The sequence below is a fragment of the Dermacentor andersoni genome, chromosome 2 (assembly GCF_023375885.2).
Source record: "Dermacentor andersoni chromosome 2, qqDerAnde1_hic_scaffold, whole genome shotgun sequence".
NCBI classification, from domain to species: Eukaryota; Metazoa; Arthropoda; class Arachnida; order Ixodida; family Ixodidae; genus Dermacentor; species Dermacentor andersoni.
Window position 1 is genome coordinate 179,473,839 of NC_092815.1, and position 26,745 is coordinate 179,500,583.

General features: G+C 46.1%; 3 protein-coding genes across 3 annotated transcripts in view; all 3 read right to left on the reverse strand.

The window, feature by feature from the left end:
• The window catches only part of LOC129387488 (uncharacterized), a 76,340-nt gene extending 75,040 nt beyond the window's left edge, over positions 1-1,300 (reverse strand). Inside the window, exon 1 of the mRNA XM_072286191.1 lies at positions 358-1,300. Within this exon, the coding sequence (XP_072142292.1) occupies positions 358-516 (159 nt within the window). The 5' untranslated portion in view covers positions 517-1,300. The remainder of the gene's footprint in view (positions 1-357) is intronic.
• A 1,744-nt stretch (positions 1,301-3,044) lies between these two features.
• On the reverse strand, positions 3,045-12,416 carry LOC140215980 (uncharacterized). The gene is made up of 4 exons (XM_072286291.1): positions 12,147-12,416; positions 9,349-9,434; positions 6,936-7,278; positions 3,045-3,473 (listed from the first exon to the last, which is right to left on the reverse strand). Exons 1-4 carry the CDS (start codon positions 12,361-12,363, stop codon positions 3,352-3,354), a joined length of 768 nt encoding a protein of 255 aa, XP_072142392.1. The 5' UTR covers positions 12,364-12,416; the 3' UTR covers positions 3,045-3,351.
• An 8,807-nt stretch (positions 12,417-21,223) lies between these two features.
• Positions 21,224-26,745, reverse strand: part of LOC126540857 (phospholipid-transporting ATPase ABCA3-like) — a 48,419-nt gene continuing 42,897 nt past the window's right edge. Inside the window, exons 15-16 of the mRNA XM_055076419.2 lie at positions 25,530-25,752; positions 21,224-21,522 (exon numbers count right to left, since the gene is read on the reverse strand). Coding sequence (XP_054932394.2) covers positions 21,301-21,522; positions 25,530-25,752 — 445 coding nt within the window. The 3' untranslated portion in view covers positions 21,224-21,300. The remainder of the gene's footprint in view (positions 21,523-25,529; positions 25,753-26,745) is intronic.

The following is a 26,745-nucleotide window of genomic DNA, read 5'->3' on the forward strand; positions in this document are numbered from 1 at the left end:
GTTAAAGCGAACACTTGAGTGCGAGGCATGCTCAGACATTTCCCCCCTACCGAGACGGAAATAGCCTAGATTTGCAGCAGATAACTTGTAGTTGGTAGCTCTAACTCTTTTCGACACACTAAAGTAGTCCAGTGTCATTGCTTCCGCAGCCACTTGAAGCTAGGCCGTCATAAAGTGAGAGGCGAAAATTTTTTTTAGTGTTCTTTGCAAGAGCGGACCACACTGGTACAACGCAAAGTGGGCACTACAAACAAAGAAAAATGACCATTGCCACGAATCGTGCAAAAGTAATCAAACTATAAGTTCGTACCACGTTGTTGTCGAGGGTTGCAAAGAATATAAAAGCAAGTTGCTTACCTCCTTTGAATCGGTGACACTCGTGAATTTGGGAGACATAGACATCGCCTCGCTGGTTAGCGAGTAAGGCTCGGACGAGTTTTCCAGTATTGATCTCCACATCACTGTACTTTCGGGTGATATAATATCTGTTGTCTGATCAAAAAAAAAAAACGCCATGCATCAAGCAGTTAACAAGCTGCTAAACATGACTAACAGTAGGTATCTGCGTAAAGGAATAGTTCGAGTAGTAAAATTTTGAAACCGAATACGGAAATTTGAGAAAAAACGACCAACAAACACCGAACCAAATATTGTTTGTTTTCTTATTTCTAAAGTAACATAAAATGTAAATTTGCGCTGAGTCCTCATGCCGAAAAAAAATGGGGCTTGTATACCACATCGGTACATGCAGGCAACTCTATTAAAGTTAGATGTCCCACGAACCAAAGAGCCTGTACATAATAAACAAATGGTTTCGGTTGTCTAGGGTACCATGGCAATGCCAGTAAAGGAAGAAGGGAACACCATGTTGCCAGGCACACGTACAGTGTTGTGTTCACTCATGGACAGAAGTGGAATATTAAAAATAGAAACAAGTGAGTTTGTAAGCTGCTTAAAGCGAACCATTCTTATTACACACCGTGGTGGCTTAGCAGCTATGGTGATGCGGGGCTAAGCCCGAGGTCGCTGGATCAGATACCGGCCTGGGCGACCGCATTTTGGTGGGCGCAAAATACTAAAACGCACGTGTCCCGGGCATTGGAGGCACGTTAAGGATCCCCTGGTGTTTAAAATAAAAACGGGAGTCTCCCACTACGGCGTGCCTCATAATCAGATCGTCGTGATGGCCCGTCAAACACTAAAATTCAATTTAATTCAAGTAAGCCATTCTTATTGAATTACTAGAAAGTGCAGAAGGTCCAGACGAGGCGAGTTCAGTCAACCCGCCTGCAATGTATGCATTGACTGTAGGGCGACACACTTTAATTTCCATTAACTAATCGTTTCTTCATTTCATTTATTAAGCACAAGTAATTTCCCCTATGTTGTCCTTGGTGTCAGTGTTTGTTGGCTTCTCATGATATAACTAATAAAAATCGGGCCCCTCGGTTAACCCCCTTTCTTCTCGTTTATTACATAACGAGGGTCTCGAATCCGGCAACATTGATGCCTTCAGATAGCATATGTGGGTTTATTGACCAGTTGCCTTCACCCAAAAAGATCACCTTCTCGTGACGCCTGCGGCAACAAGGACGTTCCACGTCCGCCGCCAAGGTCCGAGTGGTGGCGCTAGCTAACACTCCCAGGGTTCTACTAGTACACATAAATACCCAAGAAAGTGGATGGGGAAACAGCGCCGCGGTAGCTCAATTGGTAGAGCATCGCAAGCGAAATGCGAAGGTTGTGGGTTCAGTTCCCACCTGCGGCAAGTTGTTTTTTCATCCACTTTAATTTCCATTAACTAATCGTTTCTTCATTTCATTTATTAAGCACAAGTAATTTCCCCTATGTTGGCCTTGGTGTCAGTGTTTGTTGGCTTCTCATGATATCACTAGTAAAACTCGGGCCCCTCGGTTAACCCCCTTTCTTCTCGTTTATTACTTAATATGTTGGTCACTATAAATGATCTCTGGAATTCTGGAGTCAACTCGTTATGAGAAGAGACATCTTGGCAAAATCGCACTAGTTTTAACGCCAGTGTGCTCTCACACGTTCTGCAACGAGATGCCAAAGAGCGATTCGACGACTGCTTTCATGGGGCGAATATATAAATAGATGTTTGCTCTCGTTCCGAGCTAGCCGCATATCTGTCGCATTAATAAATGTCCTGCATTTTCAAAGACATGCTGTGAATGAGCTGGCCTACACCATTGTTGCAAACGATTCGCTGCTAATTGTGCACGCGTAACCCCCCGCTCCTTGTGACACCGCATTCGAATATCCAGAATAACTCCATAGCTGCAACGAACACGCGATACTTTGACATGTAATTATGCAACTAACAAAACACGAAAATTTCGCATTGCAGTGACATGGCGTAACACAGACTGCAAGCATTGCTACTTCTAAAAGCACAAACGACAATAAATGTTTATATAAGCATCTCTCTTTTCAAGTCATATCATGAGAAGCCAACAAACACTGACACCAAGGACAACATAGGGGAAATTACTTGTGCTTAATAAATGAAATGAAGGAACGATAAGTTAATGGAAATTAAAGTGGATGAAAAAACAACTTGCCGCAGGTGGGAACCGAACCCACAACCTTCGCATCTCGCGCGCGATGTTCTACCAATTGAGCTACCGCGGCGCTGTTTCCCCATTCACTTTCTTGTGTATTTATGTGTACTAGTAGAACCCTGGGAGTGTTAGCCAGCGCCACCACTCAGACCTTGGCGGCGGACGTGAAATGTCCTTGTTGCCGCAGGCGTCACGAGAACGTGATCTTTTTCGGTGAAGGGAACTGGTCAATAAACCCACATATGCTACCTGAAGGCATCAATGTTGCCGAATTCGAGACCCTCGTTATGTAATAAACGAGAAATTAGTCCGGCAAGTTGTTTTTTCATCCACTTTAATTTCCGTTAACTTATCGTTCCCTCATTTCATTTATTAAGCACAAGTAATTTCCCATATGTTGTCCTTGGTGTCAGTGTTTGTTGGCTTCTCATGATATGACTTGTAAAAATCGGGCCCCTCGGTTAACCCCCTTTCTTCTCGTTTATCTCTCTTTTCAAGTGGTTTTGACGTCTAGGCTCGTTTTTCTGTCTGTCAAGCTTTCTTACTTTATCGCGTACTTCGGAAAACCCGAGCTGGTATAATGTAACATTTTATTTCTCTCAATTTTACATCCTTCTCATCATCAGCCACTCACGACCGGCGGATCACGGCGATAACGTATGCGTAGCGCTGCTCGGGCACACTGATGAATTGTGAAAAGAACTGCAATATAAACGACACATTATCCCGGCAGGAAACTCGCTGTGCTGGATCTAAAGCTGCATTCAAGCTAGTGGCCCCGGCAACAATCCTTCATATCACCTATGCGTGTGCTCACCGTTTCACCAGAGTCTGATTCACTGCTTGTTCCATCAGAATTTTGATCCCCATCATCTTGAAGAGTCTCGGCCACTGGTTGAAAAAGAAGGCATTACACCAAGAGTAAGATGACCGTTCAGTGTTCTTTGACGACCCACCGCAGTGGCGCTGTGGCTATGCCAATGCGCTGCTAAAAATGAGGTCGCGGATTCGATTCACGACCACAGCGGCAGCATTTCAATGGGGGCGAAAGGCAAAAAAAAAAAAAAAAAGAGATGCTCGTGTACCATGCATGGGTGCACGCTAAAGTACCCCAGGTGGTCAAAATTAATCCGGAGTCCCCCACTACGGCATGCCTCGTATCGGCACATAAAAAAACCCCGAATAAGAAATTTTCTTTAGTGTTGACTGATATCTGGTCCACTTCCAAGTGGGGTTTTTTGCTGTTCGTCGATGCCCATGCACTCAAAGCGGCATGAATTCGAAGCACCGACAACGGGAAGCTTATGTAAGACATCCTGTTAACTTTGATTAATGAGCACTTAGTTTAATACAGAAATTCAGCCAACGCTGAGCGAATTCTTCCAATATAGGTTGTACTACTTCGGACCTGGCTCGGTTCGGCCAAGCTGTGGGGCTTTTTTTCTCTGCTTTGGCCAATAAAGTAAGTTTGATGCCACGTCGATGCGGCTTCGGTTTTCGTTGCTAGTACGGGAGGCGCTCTCGTGCCCTCACAATATGACTAGTGCTTGGGATTATTGCAAGCATGAAGCCATTGAAAGATATTGCAACAGATCTGCATACTTTAGCTTCCTGGCTAAGTTGTAATTTTGCTAAATTCTTTGCTAAGCTTGTAGCGTATTGTTTAACGTGTTTAAAATAACGAATTTACCGAAGAGATGCATAAGAAAACCACAGTGTATAGAGCCGCTTTGTGTCGCTGAATGATCTGATGCAGTGGATAAATTTGAGGGACCAAACCCAACCGTCACAAGGAAGCCACACTGAGGTGGAGTGCAAGCATTGAAGAAGGCACGTTTGAAAAAAATTTAAAATAAATTATGGGGTTTTACGTGCCAAAACCACTTTCTGATTATGAGGCACGCCGTAGTGGGGGACTCCGGAAATTTCGACCACCTGGGGTTCTTTAACGTGCACCTAAATCTAAGTACACGGGTGTTTTCGCATTTCGCCCCCATCGAAATGCGGCCGCCGTGGCCGGGATTCGATCCCGCGACCTCGTGCTCAGCAGCCTAACACCATAGCCACTGAGCAACCACGGCGGGTTGCACGTTTGAAGGAAATGGCAATGGTTACTTGACACCAGTACCATAAGTAGTGCAATAATAGAATATAAAACAGCGTGTAGAAACTAAGGCATAGAGCACGCAAATTTAGTGTTTAAGCCACCGCGAAAGTGTTCTCAAAATTTAACTTTACGTTCCCAGTTGAAAAGGATTCAAAAAACACTTGACGTGGACATGCGTTTTAATCTGGAGACATTCTTGGAAGTGTTACTAAGGCGGGGATGATCGTTAACGCCAGCAGAGAAATTTTACCAAAAATATGGTGATAAAAGGACTGGTCATACATTCGCGCCATACGCAATTAATACATGTCTAATAAAAAAGACGTGCCTTAAAACGGCCCGTACATTTGAGGCCATTAGTTCTCCAGTTTGAAAAATTACAATACAAATATGGCATACTGGGCGACCTTTAAAGATTGTCGTTGCCAGGACGAGTTGCTTCAAGGGGCTACATTTAAAATTAAATTATGGGGTTTTACGTGCCAAAACCACTTTCTGATTATGAGCCATGCCGTAGTGGAGAACTCCGGAAATTTCGACCACCTGGGGTTCTTCAACGTGCACCTAAATCTAAGTACACGGGTGTTTTCGCATTTCGCCCCCATCGAAATGCGGCCGCCATGGCCAGGATTCGATCCCGCGACCTCGTGCTCAGCAGCCTAACACCATAGCCACTGAGACACCATGGCGGGTTCGAGAGGCCACATGGACAAGCTTATTGTGCCAGATGTCACAACTTCTGTGTCCGGCTATTTCGCCACGACAGTGGCCGACACTTTTATCTTGGACATGGCATGTTTCAAGCAAGCGCAATAAACGAAGTAAATGCGAAACAATCGGTCATTGTAAGACCCAGTCCACCGGAGGGCTCCAATCGCGCAGTCTAGCGTGAGCTATAAGAGAAAAAATAAATTTTGGAGCCACTGAGTACAGTAATTTTCGTAAGTTTGGTGCTCCGCTATAATTTCGTATAACTTGTATAAAGGCTCACGCAAAAGAATTAACCCGTACACTCTCGGCAACTCGAAAGCGATACTTCCAGCTACACGTGGTTCACGTGCCGATTCCATATGACTCGACGAAAATGAAAGTTATTTTCTTTCGACACATTGCCTGCAGAGTATTGCGTAAGCCAACTTGCTCCAGCTGAACTCTCTGGGTTTCAATAAACAGATTTTGCACTGTCTTTAAAACATAGGCCGTCGAACATTGAATGAAACGTTGAAATATATTGCATTTCTAAAAGGACACAAATAACACTGCGTGTAAATACGCTAAATGGTATAATTTTCTTCAATTAACGTAGCACATTTAAATGTCCTTACATTAAGGTACCTTGAAAATGAACAATTGCGAAATCACCACCGGTACCAGTAGTACGACTTACAAGTAGCACTTATGCAGCTCGTGTGCCACGTGCACTGGTACTGTCATAAGAAGCCAACAGACAACATAGGGGAAATTACTTGCGCTTAATAAATGAAATAAAGATGCGATATATTAATGGAAAATGAAAGTGGATGAAAAATAAAACCCACCTGCGGCAAGTTGTTTTTTCATCGACTTACATTTTCCATTAACTTATCGTTTCTTTATTTCATTTATTAAGCACAAGCGATTTCCCCTATGTTGTCCTTGGTGTCAGTGTTTGTTGGCTTCTTATGATATGGCTAATAAAAATCGTACCCGTCGGTTAACCCCCTTTCTTCTCGTGCACTGGTACGTGGCACACCAGCTGCATAAGTGGTCCTTGTAAGTCGTGCTACTGGCACCGGTGGTGATTTCGCAATTATTGTTCGTTTTCAAGATGCCTTATTAAAAGGAGATTTAAATGTGCTACGTTCCACGTTTACCGATTTTCATGGCAGGCTGGCTACAAGTTTAGTAGTAGCCTACTTTTTTTCAACCTCGACATGTGTGCATGTTAAAATAAATCGAATAAAAAAATTCTAAACTACTTCAATTTGAAGGCGAAGTTTGCATTCCATCTGCGCTGGGAATTTTTTCTTATTTTCACGCGAATACCGGCCACGCTCAGTGCAACGAGTAGACTCTTGCTAGTACCTTTTTTTTTTTAGTTTACACCAGAAATTTACAGGTGACACATGCCGGACCGATGGGAATCTTTTGTCCCTTACGACAAATATCAAGTTACTGGCGTTCCACACGGAAAAGTCTTCAAGCAAGTTCGTTCGGAGTCGCTAGACATTCATCGTTTGCTTTGTGATACAGAGATGTTGACGTACCAGTAGGAAGGTCTGTCGGCATAGGAGTTTCCTGGTCCGGGAAGATTTCATCCGCATCGTTCGGGGGCTCACGTGGGGACTCGGATCTAGCGGTCGTGGACCGTCTGTGCTGGGCAAGCGCAATTCGCCGCCGGTGTGGTCCTGATGCCTCCCGATCACTTCCGGAAGCAGTGGTGGCGACGACCACCGGTGGCACGACCTGCTCCTCTGTTTCTTCTTTGGCGACGCGGACTCGTTCGGCAGCAGCAAACACTTTGCGAGGGCGTCTTCGGTCGTGCACGTGTTTTGCCGGCGCTATACCGGCGTGGCTGCCAATTGGTCGCCTCCTCCGGACTGCAGGGAGCTGCGTCGTGCCCCGAAAAAAAGAAAGGAAAAAAAAAGCTGTCTATACAGTGCGTATTAACAGCACCTGTCTTGGGTGCTTCAGTAAGCAGGCAGCTCACCTGTTCATTCTTTAAACGCTATTTTCTTTGCTTTTTTGGTTGTCACTAAACGCTATGGCGACACTGCGGCAATATATTCCTGTCGCAGTTCTTAGATCTTTAACCGAGGCAGACGTTCAAAGGAGAATTGACAGTTGAGAGGACGCCAGCAGCAGTCAATCAAAACATTCAATTTCAATTCCAATTTTGACCTTATTTAATTAACCGAACCTGTACAGTGTAATCACATGAACTCTGAAGGTGTCTGGATGTATACAGCGAGAGATGTCCTTTATTCTACCGCTGTTGATCACTCTAATTCTTGAACTGCTAGCTTGGGAAATTGCTTGCTTGCGGTTAATATGCACAGCTACGTGATCATGGGGAACTGAGTGCTGCTAAACAAGTACAGGTATACCAACTGCGGAAACAGGTTCTGAAAGTGCCTGAAATACCTTTAACACGAAAAGATGTAGCTATGAAGAATCTAGGAGTTTCTTCTTTTGATAAAAACGCCTTTGGTCCAATAGACGTACGCCATACTGCTATCAAACAACGGTAACTAATCTCCATCTTACATATAAGCTCACACTTTTTGCATGAAAAAATAACTGCTACATCTTAACGTCACCGTATCCATGTTGAAGACGCCATGCTTTTACGCGCTGTGAAATGTTTATTTCCTCGAATCTTGCCTTTGCAGTACTTGACAACCCTTCATTTATTTCGTACTGTTCTGGGTTCGTGAAATGTATGTATCCACAGAAATTTCTCCCTTATCTTTATTTCTTCAACACTAAATTACGCACAAAATAGGTACAGTGCCTTTGTACTGCGACATCGCTTCAGGTCAGTGAAACCTATTAATCCGGAAGCAAGGGTGAAATGGTGTTTTCCCAGAGTAAAAGATACGTCATTTGTGCTTTCTTGTTCGTGCAAGCAAGTGAAAGTGAGCAAACAAGCCTCGAGCAGATTGGAAGAGAGGCTTACAAGGTTAAACTCACTATGTAACAATAATTACAGCCACAAAACATAGGCTTATTCCACGAGCATCCGCCTCCGATAGCGGGCACGCACTGTATTTAGAGTTGTCTGTAAACAGAATAGGAATCTTTACAAGTATTCTAACTGTGATATGAAACCTTCCTGATGCTTCAAGGTAAATGCTTTTGTGCAGTGAACGTAATTAAAACGTTACGGCTAGTTTTGCGGTGTCCATCCCTCCCGTTACGCCATCGTTGTTCTCATCAAGACACTTTCCTGTCGTCAACTTTACTGTTCCTGTAGGGCAAAAAAAAAAAAAAAGGTTCTTCGTTCATCGCTACTGGGGATCAATTCAGTCCCTGTGGCAACGTGTAGTCCGGAGGTGGACGCGGAAGCCATTGAACTCCTGTTGCGTTTTACGTAATATAAATTTTATTTATTTGAAGTGAAGTGCTCCGGATAAACCAAATGCCGCCTTACCGCTTCACTGTAATACGAAAGTTCGTAAGATTTGGTTACTGTAATCAGCACACACTGTTAACTGCAGCCTGTTGGCTTGTCGACGTTGAACGCTTAGAGCCTCCATTTACCGAATCAAGCGCAGGAAATTTGTATTTATCCATGTGCATATGTGAAAATGTTTCACACAAATAACATTCAATTCACTGTAGTACTTAAGGGCCCTCTGTAAAAATTCCATTCGCGCGGAATAGTAGTGTGGCAGAAATAAGGGCTCTTGGCCGGTCCCTCACTAGTCCACTATTTAACAGTATCTAGTGCTGCTTGACCGTAAAAAAAAAATCGATTTGGTATGTGTCGTCGAGTCTGTAGCTGTCTCTGCGTCAAGGTGTCGTTACGTAGTGTGTAATCTGTTATCCATGACCTGTTCTCTGACGGCGTGAATGATGTTAGCTCTCATGTTGAAATCGCCGCTTAATGTTTTTAGAGTACCATATAGCCACAGATGACAAATGCAGTCAGCACGAGGTGAAACAAATATTACTCACGGATGCGGTTGTTCTGTTTCGTGTCACTGCCCTCCAGCCTGCTTGATGGATAGCTCCCTTCGGGACAACCGTTTCTGCAGCAAAGACTGACCAGGGAAGGAAACTTGGAAGACGCTATTGGTTTCCCGGCGACAAAGCATATTCAAAGCATGCTAGCATTTCAATTTTCTGCAGCCCCATTTATTACTGACTCTGACTTGGTTTAGGCCACCTTGAGTTGGTGCTACTCATATTGCAAGGTGAAATGTACTTGATGGACCGTTGCCAGATCACCTGCAAAGGTGTTTCTTTTTGAGTGAGATAGTACATAAATAACTACGAGTGGAGTAGCCTTAGCTATAGCAAATATTGACGATCGCGAAATCTATCTCAGTATTTATTAGCAATAGATCAGAAATGATACATAGGGAAAGAAAGTCGTAGTTTCGCTCGAAAGGCGAAGCATCGATTGCGATAGCGAATTAGTATACAGCTTTAATAAGCAAACATTCACCAACACGCATTCCAACATTCAAACATTCGAACACGCAAACATTCGCTTACTAAGTGAATTAACAAGCATGGTGTCACCACACGCAGAAAACATGAGCACATGGCACCCGATGAGGGCGGACACTCGCTGCAAAACGCTGGACGCTGGTGTAAGCAAGCGCGGCAGCAGCAGCAAGCGAAGTAACTTTGCGCGGTCTGCCGCTTCAACGTAGCAGCGGCTTGAGCACAGCGCGCACAAAGGTATGAGCCGTCTTCAGATCCCTTTCAAGATACGGTGCGCGCGATCGCGCGCGGCCGTGCAAAGTACGCATTTGTTGGTGGAGTCTAGAGTGAACTAGAATACGGACCATTGTCTGTACTCCTTTTCAGACATAGGTGAAACTCTGCGGAGGCTATAGATACCTTTCGCAGTGGCCGCGTCCGCACTTACAAATAGTTTGATGTTCTTGATCGTAATTGTGCGAAAATGTTCTTTCAATAGGCTCAGTATTAAATGAAGAACATTTTAGTCCTTAAAAAACAAGCTTTTGTATACGGTTATCTAATGCGTTGCTTTAGATCAGTTTGTTCTTCATTGCGTTTCGTTTCGGGCTTTTTTTCTTTTGTTGGCGGCCTGTTGAGGCAGCCCCATGTGTACGGGTGCGCGAGCATACGCATTTAGCGCGGCCTCCTTTAAGTGGCCTCCTTTAAACGAGGAGAGAATTTAATTGGGCTGTTCCGACAACACTTCGGGTAACCAGCCCAAGCTTACGTCGGCGGTTACGTAAATTTGGCGTCAGGAAATTGGTATAAAAACACATTGGAATAGTTTTGCGTTATAGGGCCTCTGTTTGCGGTTTCACAATGAACTCCATTTCAAAGAGCATAAATTATGGTGTAGACTGCGGCCTTAAAATTAGCCTAATAATACGCACTGAGATTGTGATTTCCCGTGAAAACTTCTTTGTTATCCCATAAGAAATTGTGTAGATAATCAGGAGCTCGCTTTTGGAGTTGAGTTACTGTCTACACTTTAGCGCCAAAGCAAAGCTGCTGTGTAGAGACCAGAACAACTAGTATAACCAGAGTTGCCTACGGGAATTATTATAGCGAACACTGACACGCGCGTACGGGGCTGCAAGCCTGATATTTCTGTCAGATTTCGAAATATCCCTGGTACATGGGAGTGTTTAAGCTTTGTGCATCTGACGTCGAACTGCTTTGTGATTTAGCAAATTAATGTTCAACGAATGATTGCATTATAAACGCTGTTATTTATAATAGTTATGTAGATGCGCGTGAACTTGTTGCCTTCATATATCTGGAAAGAGTATGGGCCAGAATAATGGACAAATTCCTTTTGCTCAATTATCTTATCATCAGCGTTTCTCGGCCGGCCGATACTGGTGATAGCAGAGATGGAGCGCTGCTTGGATCACTGATGAATCGTGAATAGATAGCGTTGAAATACAAGTACATTATTTCGGCAGATTTCTGGAAATTTAAAAAGATAAAGTCTAAGAAACAACGCTACAAGGGTATACGAAGCTACAAGCATGATGGTTAGACAGATCTGTGTAGTAACCTTGGTTAACATTTAGAACGACCACCAGCTACAAATTTATCAGTATACTTTTTTTTGTAGGAAACTCTGTGACTATACCGACTGAAAAGAAAGCGCTTCATGCGACCTTTGATGATCATCCGACTATCTACCCTCCAGTAACATCATTGGGCTGAGGATACGAGTGTATTAGTAGTTTAGGTGGTTGGTTATTATTGTTGTGAAGGCAACGTATTTGCTGATACATGACCGAACAGCAATGGTGACAAACACGAGCACTGTAATGCAACTGAAGCATTATCACTGCGCTTGAAGCGTTTACATTTATGCTAGAATACAAAGCATGCCCAGGTAAAATGGGGCACGAGCGGAGGAGGGGGAGGAGAGTGGAAAATTATAATGCATATGAATGCCGTAAAGGCAAAGGTTGATTGGGATTAGTTGGTTAGTTGGGCCTTAGTTTTAGGTTGGTTCTGCTACTTAATTCCCGCCATTCACCTTGCGTTACACACTCGATTCCTTATCTCGTTCATGGCACTCTTTCATTCCACCCCCTCCCCCCTCCGCTGTCCATGCTTTGCATGGACATGAACAGGTTGCATTCTAGACGAACATAAACGCTTCACGCCCAGCAATAAACCTACAGATGCTAATCCACTCTATTGCTTGTCTCCGTTGTTGTTCGAACACATATCCGGAAATGTGTATCCTTCACAGCAGTAACAATCAGGTACTGGTCTATAGAATAGGGATGAGCGCTCACTGGATGACCAGGCCCCGAGGCCTCTGTTTATCGTCACGGCGGCGACAAAGCACGTTGCACAGAGCACTAACAGGGCACATCCACAGCCGCTTATCTTAGGTCTGAACAGACGGCAGCAGAGCAGCGCTGTCGGAACCTTGCCGACGGAAGTGATGCTGGCCTCGCTCACGGAACTTTTCGACATGCTCCCCGCTGAAGTTGACGGCCAGGAAGCCATCGGGAGCTTCGCGCCGCCACTGCAGGTAGCGAGCAGGCGTCCGCTTCCCACCCCGTTGTTCTTCTACTTCAGCTGCCTCACCCTCGCTTGGTGCTGCTGTTGTTAAGGCAATGTGGGCTTAACCCACTATAGAGGTAATTTGGCTGTGTGCCGGTTGTTACAAAAAGAAAGCACACACGTTAGAAAGTGTATGCTAGTATAGGGATACTCAAACTCGTCTCGCAACAAATAAAACTAGATGCGCTTGAGTTCGTTGGTGAGTCCGCCATAACATTATTTCTGGCGGCATTTTCAGCATATTGAATTACTATACACGTTGCAGTGCGCGCGAGCTTCCACAGTGCCGCCAGATCACTGAGAAAAAAAGAAAAGGGAACGCTTTGCCATACTGGCGCTTCACGGAGAGAGAGAGAGAGAGAGAAAACATTATTTGGTCCATTAAGCGTTTAGCGTTCGGTCTTCGTCTTCATCGCTGCAGACGCTTGACCTTCTTAGCAGGGTTGCGCCCCTAGTCCAGGGCTCCACTGAGCCGCGCTGCTTCGCTTGCGTGCTGCACCATTGCCCTTTGGGCGGCGAGCTCGCAGCTGGTGAGCCGGCTCTCCCGCACATAGCCTTAACACAGCAAGAAGCAGCTAGTTGGCGGAGGCTGCAAACAGGAACCTTCTCTAGCTTACACATACTAAGCAAGATGTATCCTACACAATTTAGGAACACATGCCCGTGGTGCGGCGCAACCCCCACGCTTTGCCGCACGGAGAAACTAGGGTCAGGGACCCCTGTGGGAATTTTATAAGTCATTTGAACCCGCCGAGGTGGTGCAGCGCCTTTGGTGTTGCGCTGCTAAGCCCAAGGTCACGGGATGGAATCGCGGCCGCAGCGGCCGCATTGTAGTGCGGGCGGAATGAAAAAAAAAAAAAAAAAAAAAACGCGTGCCTTGCATGGGGTTTACGTTCAAGAACCCCAGGTTGTCAAATTTAACCCGCAGTGCCCCACTACGGCGTGCCTCATAATCATATCGTGCTTTTGGTACGATAAACCCCAGTATTTAGGTTTTTAATAACCCATTCGACGGGTCATTTTCAATTGCCATGGAGCGCTCCCGCAATGAAATTCCTATTCCACTGGCGAGTACTCGTAATACATCCGCCTCGTAATATAATCTGCTGGTTCTCTGAAAGCCTTGATTGCAGATAAGATGAACTACATTGAATTCAAGTGATTTACGTGCCAAAACCACGATTTGATTATGAGGCACACCGTAGTGGGAGACTCCGTATTAATTCTGACCACCAGGGGATCCTTACGGTGCCCTCAGGGCAGGAGACACGAGTTTTTTTTTTTTTTTTTTTCATTTCCCCACCATCGAAATGCGGCCGCCGCGGCCGGAATTCGATCCCGCGACCTCGTGCTTAGCAGCGCAACGGCGTGGCCACTAAGGCACCGCGGTGGGTTCTAGAAAAGACGAGACACGAAGCAGGCTTTACCTTCTTCGTGCCATATCGTTGCTGAACTCTAGTCTTTCCGAGAATGCAATACCAACTAGCCCAACCGTGCATCCTGTTTGGCTGGTCTATTCGCGTGCGGTTCGCAACACTCTAACATGTACCGTGGGAGTGGTTAGAGAGATGTGGCTCACTTCCGGTTACGTGACCCTACCGGGCGCCCTTGCTTTCGATGTCGATGTTTAGTCCTTCCGAACGTGGCACAAACCCGCGAGGAAGATTAGCCCTTCCTCCATCTTGCGGGAGCTGTATTAGCAAGTAGAAAACTTGTGTCAGTGGCCACGGTGCCGTGCCTTATGTGCCCGAATTGACAACATGGGCCACTGGGTATTTGCAACTGTGTATGCGTCTCTTCTTGGCCAATACCCAATAATCGGTAAGTGTGACTGCGTGGATGCCCGTATAGAAAAGCAGAACAGTTAACAAGTTGGCAACGAAAAAAAAGCTCAAGTATGTTTCAGTGAAGTGAATAAGTGACGAGAAAGAAGTCAAATAAACAACGTTTGTTTTAATTCTTTGATATTTTTTACTTCCTTTATTTTGCACTACCTGGTTCTTGGCAAATCCGCCGAAGTGTGTATGTGCTACGAAATGACGAGACTGTACATCTATATAATATGTAACCAGAGCATGCACTCGGCCAGGAACGTTTAAAAAATAGCTTACATTCTGAGGTGTTACCTGCCAATACCACAAATACCACCATTTGATTGTGAGGCACGCCGTAGGGGACTCCGGATTACGGTTACGGCCTGGGCTTCTTTTATAAATACATGTTCACGAAGGTTGCTGTATTTGACTCTCATCGAAATACAGCCATGGTGGACGAGAACAAACCCGCTGCCTTGTGATTATCAGCCCAACGCCATAGCCACCAAGCTACCGCACCTGGTTGTGCGGAGCATAGAGTTATATAGAAGGGCGTAAACTTGCATTAGCTTTGAGTCATCTTTAACAAAAATTTCCGCCATGAGCGTTCATATTTTGTAATATTTGCTTAAACATTAGCAAACATTAAAGACAGCTTCGCTTACCACCAATGTAGTAGATGTAATAGGTGGATATTCGTCGGGATATATTGGCACGTACCCACTATGGAAGATTGGCCGAGAATGGGGTAGCTACAAAGAAAAAAGAAGTCAAATAAGACTGCGAAATTTCCTACTGGTTACGTTAGAATATGAAGGCAGATATTGAAGAGATTGCATAGTTTTGTATATATTAAAATTCTACCATTATCATCATCAGCCTATTTCTTTATGCCCACTGCAGGACGAAGGCCTCTGCCTACGATCTCCAATTATCCCTGTCGTGCGCCAACCGATTCCAACTAGCGCCCACGAATTTCCTAATTTCGTCGCCCCACCTAGTGTTCTGCTGTCCTGTACTGCACTTCCCTTATCTTGGGACATATTCTGCAACTCTTATAGTCCACCGGTTATCCATCGTACGCATTGCACGGCTTGCCCTCCATTTTTTTCTCTTAATGTCAATTAGAATATCGGCTATCCCCGTTTGCTCTTCCAGCGATATCCAACGACGATGATATGATTCCGTCCACACTTCTCAACTCAAGATATCCTACTTCAGCTGAGAGAAGAGGTGATTGTACCAGCGATACACAACACCCCCACGGCTATCCTCGCCTTAGATATTAAAGGGGCGTTGGATAATGTCAAGCATACAGCAATCTTACAGAGGCTAAACACGCTGGGCTGTGGGGCCAGGACGTATTCCTATATCACAGATTTCCTCTCAGATAGAAAAGCCATCCTAAAGGCCGGGGGCCAACCGACAAACCCCTTCCTACTGGGCGGGCGCGGCACACTACAGGGTGCAGTTTTAGCACCTCTCCTTTTCAATATCGCCCTAATAGGCCGTCCGCGCTCCTCGATAACATCCCGGGAATCCGGCATGGCCGACGACATTACCCTCTCGTCGTCCACAGGGTTCCTCGGGGCAATGGAGAGACACTTGCAGGAAGCGCAGACGTGGTGAGCGACTATGCTAAGTCAAGCGGCCTCAACTGCGCCCCCCAAAAGTCGGAGCTACTCCTGCTCTCACCGCGAAAGTAGTACACACCCGACTCGCCCACTATGAACATACAACTGGAGGGTCATACCATCGTTCCGTCTCAGAGCGTAAAAATATTGGGACTGGTTTTCCAGTCGGATCGCACCAACACAATATTAATTCAGAAGCTTAAGAATACAACAGCCGAAGTTGCCCATATGATCCGGAGAATAACAACCAAGGCCAGAGGCACGGGGGAGGCGGATACGCTTCGGCTTGTCCAAGCCTTCATTGTGTCCCGAATAACTTACGCTATTCAATACGCACTACTCAATGCGACGGAATTCAAGAAAATCAACACAATGATCAGAAAGGCATATAAGCAGGCGATGGGCCTGCCGATCAGTACGTCCACAGAACGTCTACTACGACTAGGAGTGCACATTAATCCAGTCAGCGAACAAGGCTGGCGGTTACGGAAGCGGAGAGGTCCATCCTCTTACGCCTGGGGCTCTCTGCCCCTCTCAGACATCTACCGCCTCAGACTCTGAGCTTACCCCATGCCATCCGGAGCAACATCACCGTATGTCCTCTACCTCGCAACATGCACCCAGTGCACCACGCACAGCTAAGGGAGGCCCGTGCCCTGGCCATACACTAGCAATACGGAACTTTACCCTCTACAGCCTACACGGATGCGGGGTCTTACCCCAGACGCGCAGCCACAACAGCCACCGTAATCGTCAACAAAGAACATCGGAGCAGTATTTCGCTCACCCGAAACAATCCCCTACAAGCCGAGGAAGTGGCAATAGCACTCGCGCTCTCCCAAACAGAGGTTGAAGTCATAGCGACCGACTTCCAACAGGCGTGCCGCAACTTTGCTAGCGGTAGAATTCAGACCACTACGCTCCAGATCATCAATCAAAAGCCGCCAATGAGATCAGTCATGATCATCTGGGCGCCAGCTCATCCCGGCATTCCTGGCAACGAGGTCGCCAACCACGTGGCTAGAGATATGACCCACCGAGCCGACGCCCAAGAACCTGAACCCGAGCGCGTGTACCCTCTAGTCTCATACCAAGACATCACACAACACTACAAGCTAACCCGCAGAACATATGCACCCCCACACAAGTCACTACCTAGAGAGCTGGAGCGATTCCTCCGAGTTCTACAGGTTAGTACATTACACCACCGAACCAGAAATAACCCATAGCCCCTGCACAATTATCTCCGGTATGTCGCTTCTGCGCAAAGGACGGGTCTCTCAGGCACATAGAAGCGGGTTGCAGAGCGGCATTATTAAATCCTCCGAACCCTTACCACACCTACGAGCTTTGGGAGAGATCCTTGGTCAGCTCCGACCTCGAGGATCAGCAACGGCTGATTGCGAGGGCCCAGGACACGGCCCGCGCTCAAGGCATTCTGGAGTGAGGACGCCTCTCCAAAGCTGCATTTACCTAATAAAAATGTTTTCTCTCTCTCTCTCTCTCTTTGACCCACACCACTCTCTTTCTTTCTCTCAACGTTACGCCTAAAATTTTTCGTTCCATCGCTCCTTGAGCGGCCGTTAACTTATTCTCGAGCTTCTTTGTCAGTCTCCATGTCTCTGCCCCATATGTCAGCACCGGTAAAATGCACTGATTGCCCACCTTCTCTTTCAATTATAATGGTAAGCTTCCAGTCAGGAGCTGACAATGACTGTCGTATGCGCTCCAACCCATTCTTGTTCTGTGAATTTCCTTCTCATGATCCAGGGCTCGCTATGAGTAAGTGACCGAGAGAAACCTATACTCTTTCCCAGAATCTAAAGGATGACAGGTGATCCTGAACTCTTGTTCGCTTGCCAGGCAATTGAACATTATCTTTGTCTTCTGTATATTAATGTTCAACCCCACTCTTACACTTTCTCTGTTATGGTCCTGAATCATTTGTAATTCGTCCCCAGTGTTGCTGAACAGGATACCGCCATCTGCAAACCGAAGATTGCCGAGATATTCACCGTTGATGCTCCCTCCTCAGCCTTCTCAGTTTAACAGCTGGAATACTTTTGCCAAGCATGCAGGGAATATCATTTGAGAGATCGTGTCTTCTGGCCTGACCCATTCTTTATAAGTGTCTGCCTACCGTTATCTTGAATCACTGAGGTAGCTGTGGAATCTTTGTAGATATTTTCCAAGATATTCTCGTTTGCCTCCTGTACTCCTTGATTACGTAATGCTGCTGACTGCTGGTATCTCTACTGAATCAAATGCATTTTCAGAATCTATGCAAGCCATATGGAGAGATAAATTGTACTGTGCAGACTTCTCGATTACCTCATTCCTGAAGCCAGCCTGTTCTCTTCGTTGACTGAAGCCTAGTGTTGGTCTTATTCTATTGGAAATTACCTTGGCGAATATTTTACACAATACTGAAAGTAAGCTAATGGGCTTTTAATTTTTCAAATATTTAACGTCGGCCTTTTTGCTGGTTAGTATAACACGATACTATAACGATAACAATAAAACAACTAAAGTTAAATTTGACTGAAAGAAAAGGAGGCTTTAAAATTTTGCATTCCGAGTTTAAATCTGATTGATCCCAAAAGACAATCTCGGATGGCAGGCTACAGCCACTTGTTCCAGTGTGTTGTCTTTAAAAACTGCAACGGAGCCCTCATCTCGCTCCGTTGCGATGGCTTGTAAAATGGTGTTTACAGTGCTACAAGTGCTACTCTGCTGTTCGGTGATTGTATACGGTAACAGTGACCGACTGCGATTGTGTGTCTGTGCTACGTTTCTTTCTCTATCTCTACTTTCCTCTCACGTTACCTCCCCTCCCCTCTCTCCCGAGTGTAGGGTAGCAAACCGGATCTTCCCGCATGGTCAACCTGTCTGCGTTTCCCCTTTCTTCTCTCTGTCTCTCTCTCTCCCTCTCTCTTGGATCTCAGCGCTAACCTTCCCGTCGTTGTGCCCAAGTGTAGAGGCACCCAAACATAGTACATTCGGAACAATTAAATCTAATCCAAGAACACGGAATGGTGTTTCTAGAGTTCGTTTTCTTAGGCTGATAACTCGTTGACACAAAATTAAAAAAATTAAAATAAAAACGGACCGACGCTCGCATAAGCGTGGGATCCGCCGATCTTTTTCTTCTTCTGGCAGCTATGCCGTCATTTCGCACCTTTCGCGGCATTGCCTCACTTCGCTCTGCTGTTTACCCAGTGTTATGAACACCAGATTAGTACAAAAAGAACCTGCTCAATTCTATCGGCGTTGTACTAGCTTCTGTTAGTTTCAGCCACGCTCAGCCTGCGACTCGCCATGTCTTTTGAGCAGATTGGATTGGACAAACTTTAATAAAAGTCCTGCAGGACGCACGTCCGCGCGCAGTGGCCGTCTCCCACGCAGTGACCGACAGGGAGTACCTGGCGGCCGCTGCGCGGGCATGCTGGACGGCCCATTGCTGGTCTTGTAGGAGCTCTGGCCGCATCTACTTGAAGCGCGTTCGCAATATGCGGACAGCGATCGGTAGGAGCAGAGCGATCAGTGTGTCATTATTGTATAAAACTTAATCGCTGCTCCGATGTCTAAGCGTCACTTCCACTGAAGCGCACAGTAGAAAGAAGCCTGCCTTTGTACCCAATGTCCAATATTGCTCAGTGTTCTCAAAAAAGAGCGAGATCATTGCACCGAACATAGTGAATCGTTTACAAAGCCTTTGGGAGCTTTCGTGTCCTGCCAATCTAGGGCCGATATTCACGAAGAGCTCTTTTGCTACGGAATTGCTTGCACGATAAAATTTCAATCAATCCTAATGTTGTACATTCACTCTCGTAGTTTGTATACACAAGCTACGAGAGCGCGCCACGCTCTCACTAGAGCGTTCCGCTTGTACTGTGCGGCACGGCCTCCCACGTTTACTGTCGTAAAGCTTTTGACTGTACATAATATTAGCGAAGGCGCTGGCCAATGGCTATAGGTGCACTTACGAAAGAAACTCCCTGTTAATCCGGCCTCAGGTTCCTAGGACTCAAGAAGGGTGTAGGGCCGAATATAGCTCAAACAAATAATTAAAAGAAAACAGTGACCATGAAAAAGATAAACTCCGAGACAAGTAACAACCCAGTGATCACTATGTGTCAGTGGTACATCCGCAAAAATGTGTCCGGTCTTTTTCGTGTTTTTGTAGTTTCGCGACTGGCATTATACAACTGGTGACATACTAAACGCTAAACGTCCGACGTTGTCGCCAGCTGACAATGCAGTCGTTTGCGAGAAGGGCGCGGCATGCGAGAGCTCGCCCAGTTCTCCGAGCTGCTTGCATTTGCGCTACATGTGAAGCAAAAAAAAAAAAATTCCATATACTGTATTTAGGTGAATGCTTTATTGACAATTTATAGAGCACGTGACATCGATTGCTATTACCCGCCGCGGTAGCACGATGGCTTGGGCGTTGCGCTGCTTAGTTCTAGGCCGTGAGTTCGATCCCGTAAGCGGAGGCCACATTTCGATGGGGGCGAACTACAAGAACGCTTCCGTACTTTGATTTGTGTGCCTGTTGAAGATCCCCGGGTGTTCAGAAGTAGTCGTATTTCACTGTTTTCTACCCACTGCGCCATGTGCCTCAATCACTTCGCGGTTCTGGCGCGTTGAAACTCCAGATTCTAGTTTTTCTTTATTTAGAGATCATTATTGAAGGATAGAAACACTTCCGCTACAGGAACTTCACATACCTGTCGCTGTTAATTTCTTTTCCTCGCTGTTTGTGCTTCAGGTACGTTTAGGCTAGGAAGCTTGTATTTCGCCAACGATGCTTCTCGGGCACTGCCTAAGCCTGCAACCTCTATGCATTGAACGTGTTACGCCAGTCGATCAGCACAATTTCCGGCAAGTAGATACCCGTCAGAATTACAGCGTCACAAAAGGCAGGTGATGAAGTGTCGCGTATTTTTTTAAAATTTAAGCTTGCTCTCGCAAGTAACATTGACCACTTTGCTGCTGCAGAAAATCACTTGTAACTTATTCATTGTGCAGACACACCTCGGAACCGTGTGACAAGTGCTAAATTCCTCTGTTCTTTAAGCTTTTCTTCCTCGTCCATGGTCGCAGGTGCTTTTCGCTACTTCAAGGGCCTTAACGACGCCTCGGGATATTTTCTTTCTTTGCGCAGCTAGCCGCTGGTGCTGTGTTTTCGGATGATACAATGAGCGCGGCACTTTCCAAACGATTGCATCGAGGACAATGTCTCAGCGCCGGAAATGTTTGCCGAGATGCCGTCCTGTATATTAGATGCGGAAACGTGTAAAAAAAAAGGTCGGTTGCTTTCTATAGTTTCCTCAGCACGCGTTACGCACACCAGACTGTTTGTACTTTGTTTATTTTTTTGGCACAGCGCGAAATGAACAGACGCTGCCATAGTTAACTGCCGGTCGTGCCTAGATGCCCAGCGAGGTTCCCGCTAGGCTGACCGTCTTAGACGCGGCTGCAGCGGCCGCTTCGCTGGCCTCCTTGCGCGTCACGCTGACGAAGATCTGCTCCAGCGACGTGTCGGCGACGAAGACCTCCTGCAGCTTGAACCGCTTCTTGATCTTCGCCATGCGAGTGAACATCTCGCTCCAGAGCATGTGAACCCGGGATACCCGGAACTCCAGCAAACCCTGCACGCGAGGAGTGAACAATTTACCTGAATTCTCGAAAATTTTCTGCTGTCTCTTAAAGGAAATATATGTCACGCAATGAAGAATTTTGATAAGAATAAACGGCGAAGTTGAGAAGGTATATACAGGATCTTTGAAGTTAGCGCTACTTTTAATAAATAGTGACGCTATCGTGGCGCAAAATGTGCTTGCACGGGCGGTTTATGCTGTTTGGGGCACTCAAGTTTCGCGAGCAATTAATCAAGAGCATAATTAGAAAAAAACTTTCTCAATTATCTGGATCTCACGATTACGATATCTGTTTCTATGTGGACAAGTTGAAACAGCCGTGTTTTATACGAACTTCATTTTGGACTCTTCTGGAGTGCTTGTGTTTCGAGATATGCATCATCGCGTTTGACGCTCAGTAAGCTGGGGCGCTATTCTGGACATTCCGCCATTTTCTTCGGTGCGTGGCGTAGGCGCGACGCAAACAAAATGGCGCTGGTGGCCAAGTTTTGCTTACATAACGTGACGCCAACTTGACGTTTTGCCTAAGAAACTGAAATGAAGGCACTGAATGTAGCGTTATCAGTAAAGCAAAACAGTTTTTCTCCGCAGTAAAAATAAAGCAGCTATCTCAAAGCATATGATTATTCCGTCGAAAAGGCTTCTCGCTTCCGTCGTCTGCTGCGTACAAGCCGTCGTCTGCTTCAATAGCTAGGATGCATGTCCCCGGAAAATGGAATGAATCATCGCATGTTGGCGCCAACGCGCTTGTTTTCTTGCTAGAGACAACATACGCGACCTACCAGTGGTGATGCGCGCACGTTCTAGGCCACGTTATCGCTATCTCGTGAAACGCAAGTGACTCAGCCCGACTCGGCTGGCTGAGAAACGGCCGAATATCACCGATAGCGTTGCGCGCGCCAGAGATATCCACTAGCGCGACGCAAGCGCCGGCTCTGCCATCTCTTGTTCATTTCGCTGGTGCGGGAGGAGACTTCAAGGCGCCGCCTTGCGTACATTTCTTTTTATAAGTTAGAAAGAGGCCGTTGTCATAACTTTTGATTGTGCGATAGGGCATTAATCTTGATTACAATACAAATGCAGCAGTGAAAATTGGACATCATTGCCGAAAGTTTGCTATGTTCAACCAATATTATTTCGTATAAACGCATTCTTTCAAAAAATGATGGCCCCAAACACAAATGCCAACACCACCCGAGAGCGATGCAAATACTATGAGCACGCGTTATGAACAAAAGATTTTCGTGGTGCCAAAGGGCGGGGAAAATGTGGCGATACGCATTCCTCTCGGCTGTCATTGCATATGGCTGCTCATTAGCATAATTCGCGCGGCTCGTCGCAGCAAAAATTATGGCGGAACATCTCAGCAATGGCGGCCCAGCGCAACGTCACGCATCGTCAAAATGACGTTTACGAAACAACCCTTCCTGTGACGCTCCTCACGAGATATTCCTTCAGCCAATCAGCAAGCTGGCATGGCGCATATCTTGGATCGCCACCACATATCCGCGCAATTGCAGATGCATTGCACTGGCTTCTGCCCGCTACCGCTCACATTTTTTTTTTTTTTGAAGCGCTAACAACACAATATATCTGCCAAGGACCAAAAAAATGTATTACTCCATAAAATTTGCAGCTCCACGTGACGTTTCGTCATCTTGATGAAAACGCAAAATTGCATTTGGCAATACTTCCGCTTCCCGGCACAAATTTCAAAACACGTGACCTCTCGACAGCCAATCAGAGAGTAAACATGGCGGATAATGGCGGCCGTGCAGCCGCCATGCGTGTCCAGAATAGCGCCCCTGATTTCGCATTCTGGGGCGGGGTTGTTGACGCAGCGTCGTGCCACCATTGTTGCACAATGATGCCTGACTGTTACGCTGCAGCGTGAGTGAGAGAAGCGGGAGAAAGTCATCCACTGCTTGTTTTCGCCAGCCAAGAGCTAGAGCGCAGCTGTTCTCAACTCCGCCCAGCTTGTAAACGGTGTGCCTCGCGCAGTAAGCAAAGCAGCAATGGGGCTTTGACGTTTTGTAGACATCGACGCCACTGAATGCAAAATTGGCGGACTGAATGTTAGATTTAATGATAAATATCTCGGGAAAAAAAGGCGCTCCGTGAGAATCAAACAAAATGAAGTTGTCTTAGTATACAATTGCCTTAACGTTTCATATGCAGGGTGTTCAAAATTAGGCTTTATGGTTTTCTAAAATTGGGCACTGGGAGGCACGCCAACGATTTGCACAGGACCACCTGTGAAAATAAGTTATGGGACTAGGGGGACACAAAGATAGATTATGATTATCTCTGTATGTAGCCCAATTAACTCAAATTGAATAATTAACTTTTTGTTGACTGCATAAGTGGGTATGTTTGTACTGAAAAGCTAGAGGCAGTCGTGTTTCTACACAGTATCAGGAGAATTCTTCTAGCGTGTCTGTGCTCCGAGCTGCCCGACTTCAAATTTTAGTTGTCATTCGCATGATCACGCATGAAATAGAGTGAGGATCGGCGCAAAGCTCCTGCCTGATGTGACGCGGCTGTTGCGTTCGGCGTTTAGTCTGACAACGGGGCGGACGCATTGGCAAAGATAACTGTCCCCCTTCCTCTCTTGGCTGGCGAAGTCAAGATATGACAGCGCGGTGTGCCGTGCAGTTGTTCTTGATCAGCGGTCACTTTATTGGAGTAGCCCAGGCAAGGACCATGCCCGCTCGTCTAGTCACCACTGCGCACGCGCACTGCCCTCCGACTTCCCGGCTCGCGCCATCATCTCGGCATGGCAGCTGCCGCCATCGTTAGGGTCTGCGCGGTCGCGTGTTACGACAGCGGTTCCGTGTTCTCCGATTTTTTTTATTTCGCCAGCCGAGAGGGAAAGGGGGACGGTTATAATCTTTCACAATGCATCCGCGCCGTTATCAGACTCAATGATGTGACGCAGCACCCGCGTCCCATCAGGGAGGAGCTTTACGTCGATGCTCTCTCTTGCATGCGCAATCATGCGAACTACCATTAAAATTTGGAGTCAGAGATCTCGGAGCGCAGGCATGCCAGAAGTATTATTCCAAGTGAAACTATGCAGAAACACGACTGCCTCTAACGTTTGAATACAAGCGTGCACACTTACTGCAGTCAACAAAATGTTAATTATTATATGTTAGCTAAGTAGGCTGCTGACAGCGATAATTATATGGTCTCACTTTGTGTCCCCCTGGCCATATGACTTCTTTGCACAGGTGGTATTCGCGTGCCTCTCAGTGCCTAATTTTAAGAAAACCATCAAGCTTCATTTTGAGCACCCTTTATAAACACATACCAGAATCGTCAAATCATTTTCAAGTTTTTGTTATGTATATGTTCGATGAACCGAATTGCTCGTGAAAGTTGTGTCCGTCGAAGCGCCTACACAAGGCCCCATAGAAATGTTGCTAAGGAGCCTTGGAACGCTCAAAGCTTCCGGGTGTTCTATCGTAATTGAGTTGCTTTCCCGTATCTAAAGCTTCGGGAAATTGCAAGACTTTGCCATTTTCTTTCCCCCGAATGCAATGCAATGTTGTGCTTCATTTATTAATGAACAATTAGGCAAGCGTTGTCAAAATGCGGGCGACCTGGCGCGGAAAATTCAGTGAGGTGTCGCGAACAGTACCGTCGCTTTTGCACCTTTTTTGGCAATATCGAAGTTTTTCACTAGGAGCGATCGTTTTGTAAATGCAGAAGCGAGTCATTACCAATACAGCTTCCCGTTACGCTGAAGTTTCGCATCAATGCCTCTCTTCTTCCTGATTAGTGCAATTAGATCCTTGTTTGTAAAAACACAATCAGTGGACTAGACATCAAAGAGATCCTGCGACACGCATAGCATGTACATTGTACATTAAGAAGCATTTTCTATCTCGGACGAATACATTACAATCACTGTGCTACGGTACTTTATTTGCGTCTAGTTAATCGTCATGTAAGGCGTGTGCTCCTCCTGATGTGCTCCCTTCTTGAAGGCTCACCTCGTAGCTGTGCACGAGATCTGCGTCGGGGAAGTTCTTTCTGACATCGCGGACCACCTCTCGTTGATACACGAAGTCCTGCTTTTTATCCGGGTACGACTTCACCGTGATGGTGTAGCCCTTTCCGAACTTCTCCTTAAGATGCGACAACGAGCCGAGACACTGCAGCTTGCCCCCTCTGAGGATAGCGATGCGGTGGCACAGGAACTCCACATCCGTAAGGCTTGAGGTGGCGTGTCGAGACAATTCGCAACATTAATCACAAATAAAAACACAAGGTTTCATCCTTCATTACTGTAGTACAATACATGATATCGCGCCAGAAATGCATAGCCACGTGAGTTACTGTGGATTATTAAAAGAAGCATATTGTTATCAGCGGGAAAGGCAGAATCAACCATGAATTCTTTCCAATGTTACTCCAAACTAATAAACAAATTTGCTTGGACAAGGTGCCAAGTTAACCATAAATGATAGGTGTAATGCCGATTAACGGCGTTACCGATATATTAAGCGCATTGTAAGTGGTTTCAAGAACTCGTGAAAGGTACGTGGCTTCGCGGCCTCACCTTACGAAGCTCCAGAGTGTCAGCAAAAGCAGGTAACACGGATATTAATGCTTTTTCGATGCCCACGTTACTATGAATATGAAAGCAGTTGTTGTGCACGAGCGAGCCTGAATGAAAGCGCTTACAGTCAGTGTTGAGGAGCAGTCAGCCCTGACGAGCAGCTCTAAGGAAACCTGAGCTGCTCCTGAGCGGAGCTGTAAGAGCATTACCTTGTTTTTTTTCCCTTTTTCTCGCCACAAGCAAACGTCGTAAACACTGCAATAAGTTGTCAGTCATCACCCCTAAATTATCGCTCATTCACTAGTACGCACTCTCATTTGTTATGTAATGCCCATTCCAATAGATGTTATCTCGGTCTGTGGCGTGTCTGTCCGTTATTTGTTAAGATCATGCACCGCAGGGAGTGGGAAGTCCTGACGCGCCCACACTGAAAATCGCACCAACCTAGACTTTGTACTTGGGAGTGAGAATACCCTGGATAACCTCCAAGCCTGCAAATTACGTGGGATGACGCTACCCAGAAAAGCCGATGTTCTCATTCCAAGCTGGGCTTTTTAAAAGCACCTGCACAGTTTTATCTTGTATATGTTGCCTGCCAGCATTCCTGGGCGACGTCTTAACACGTGGCTTGCCCACCTCGCGGTTAT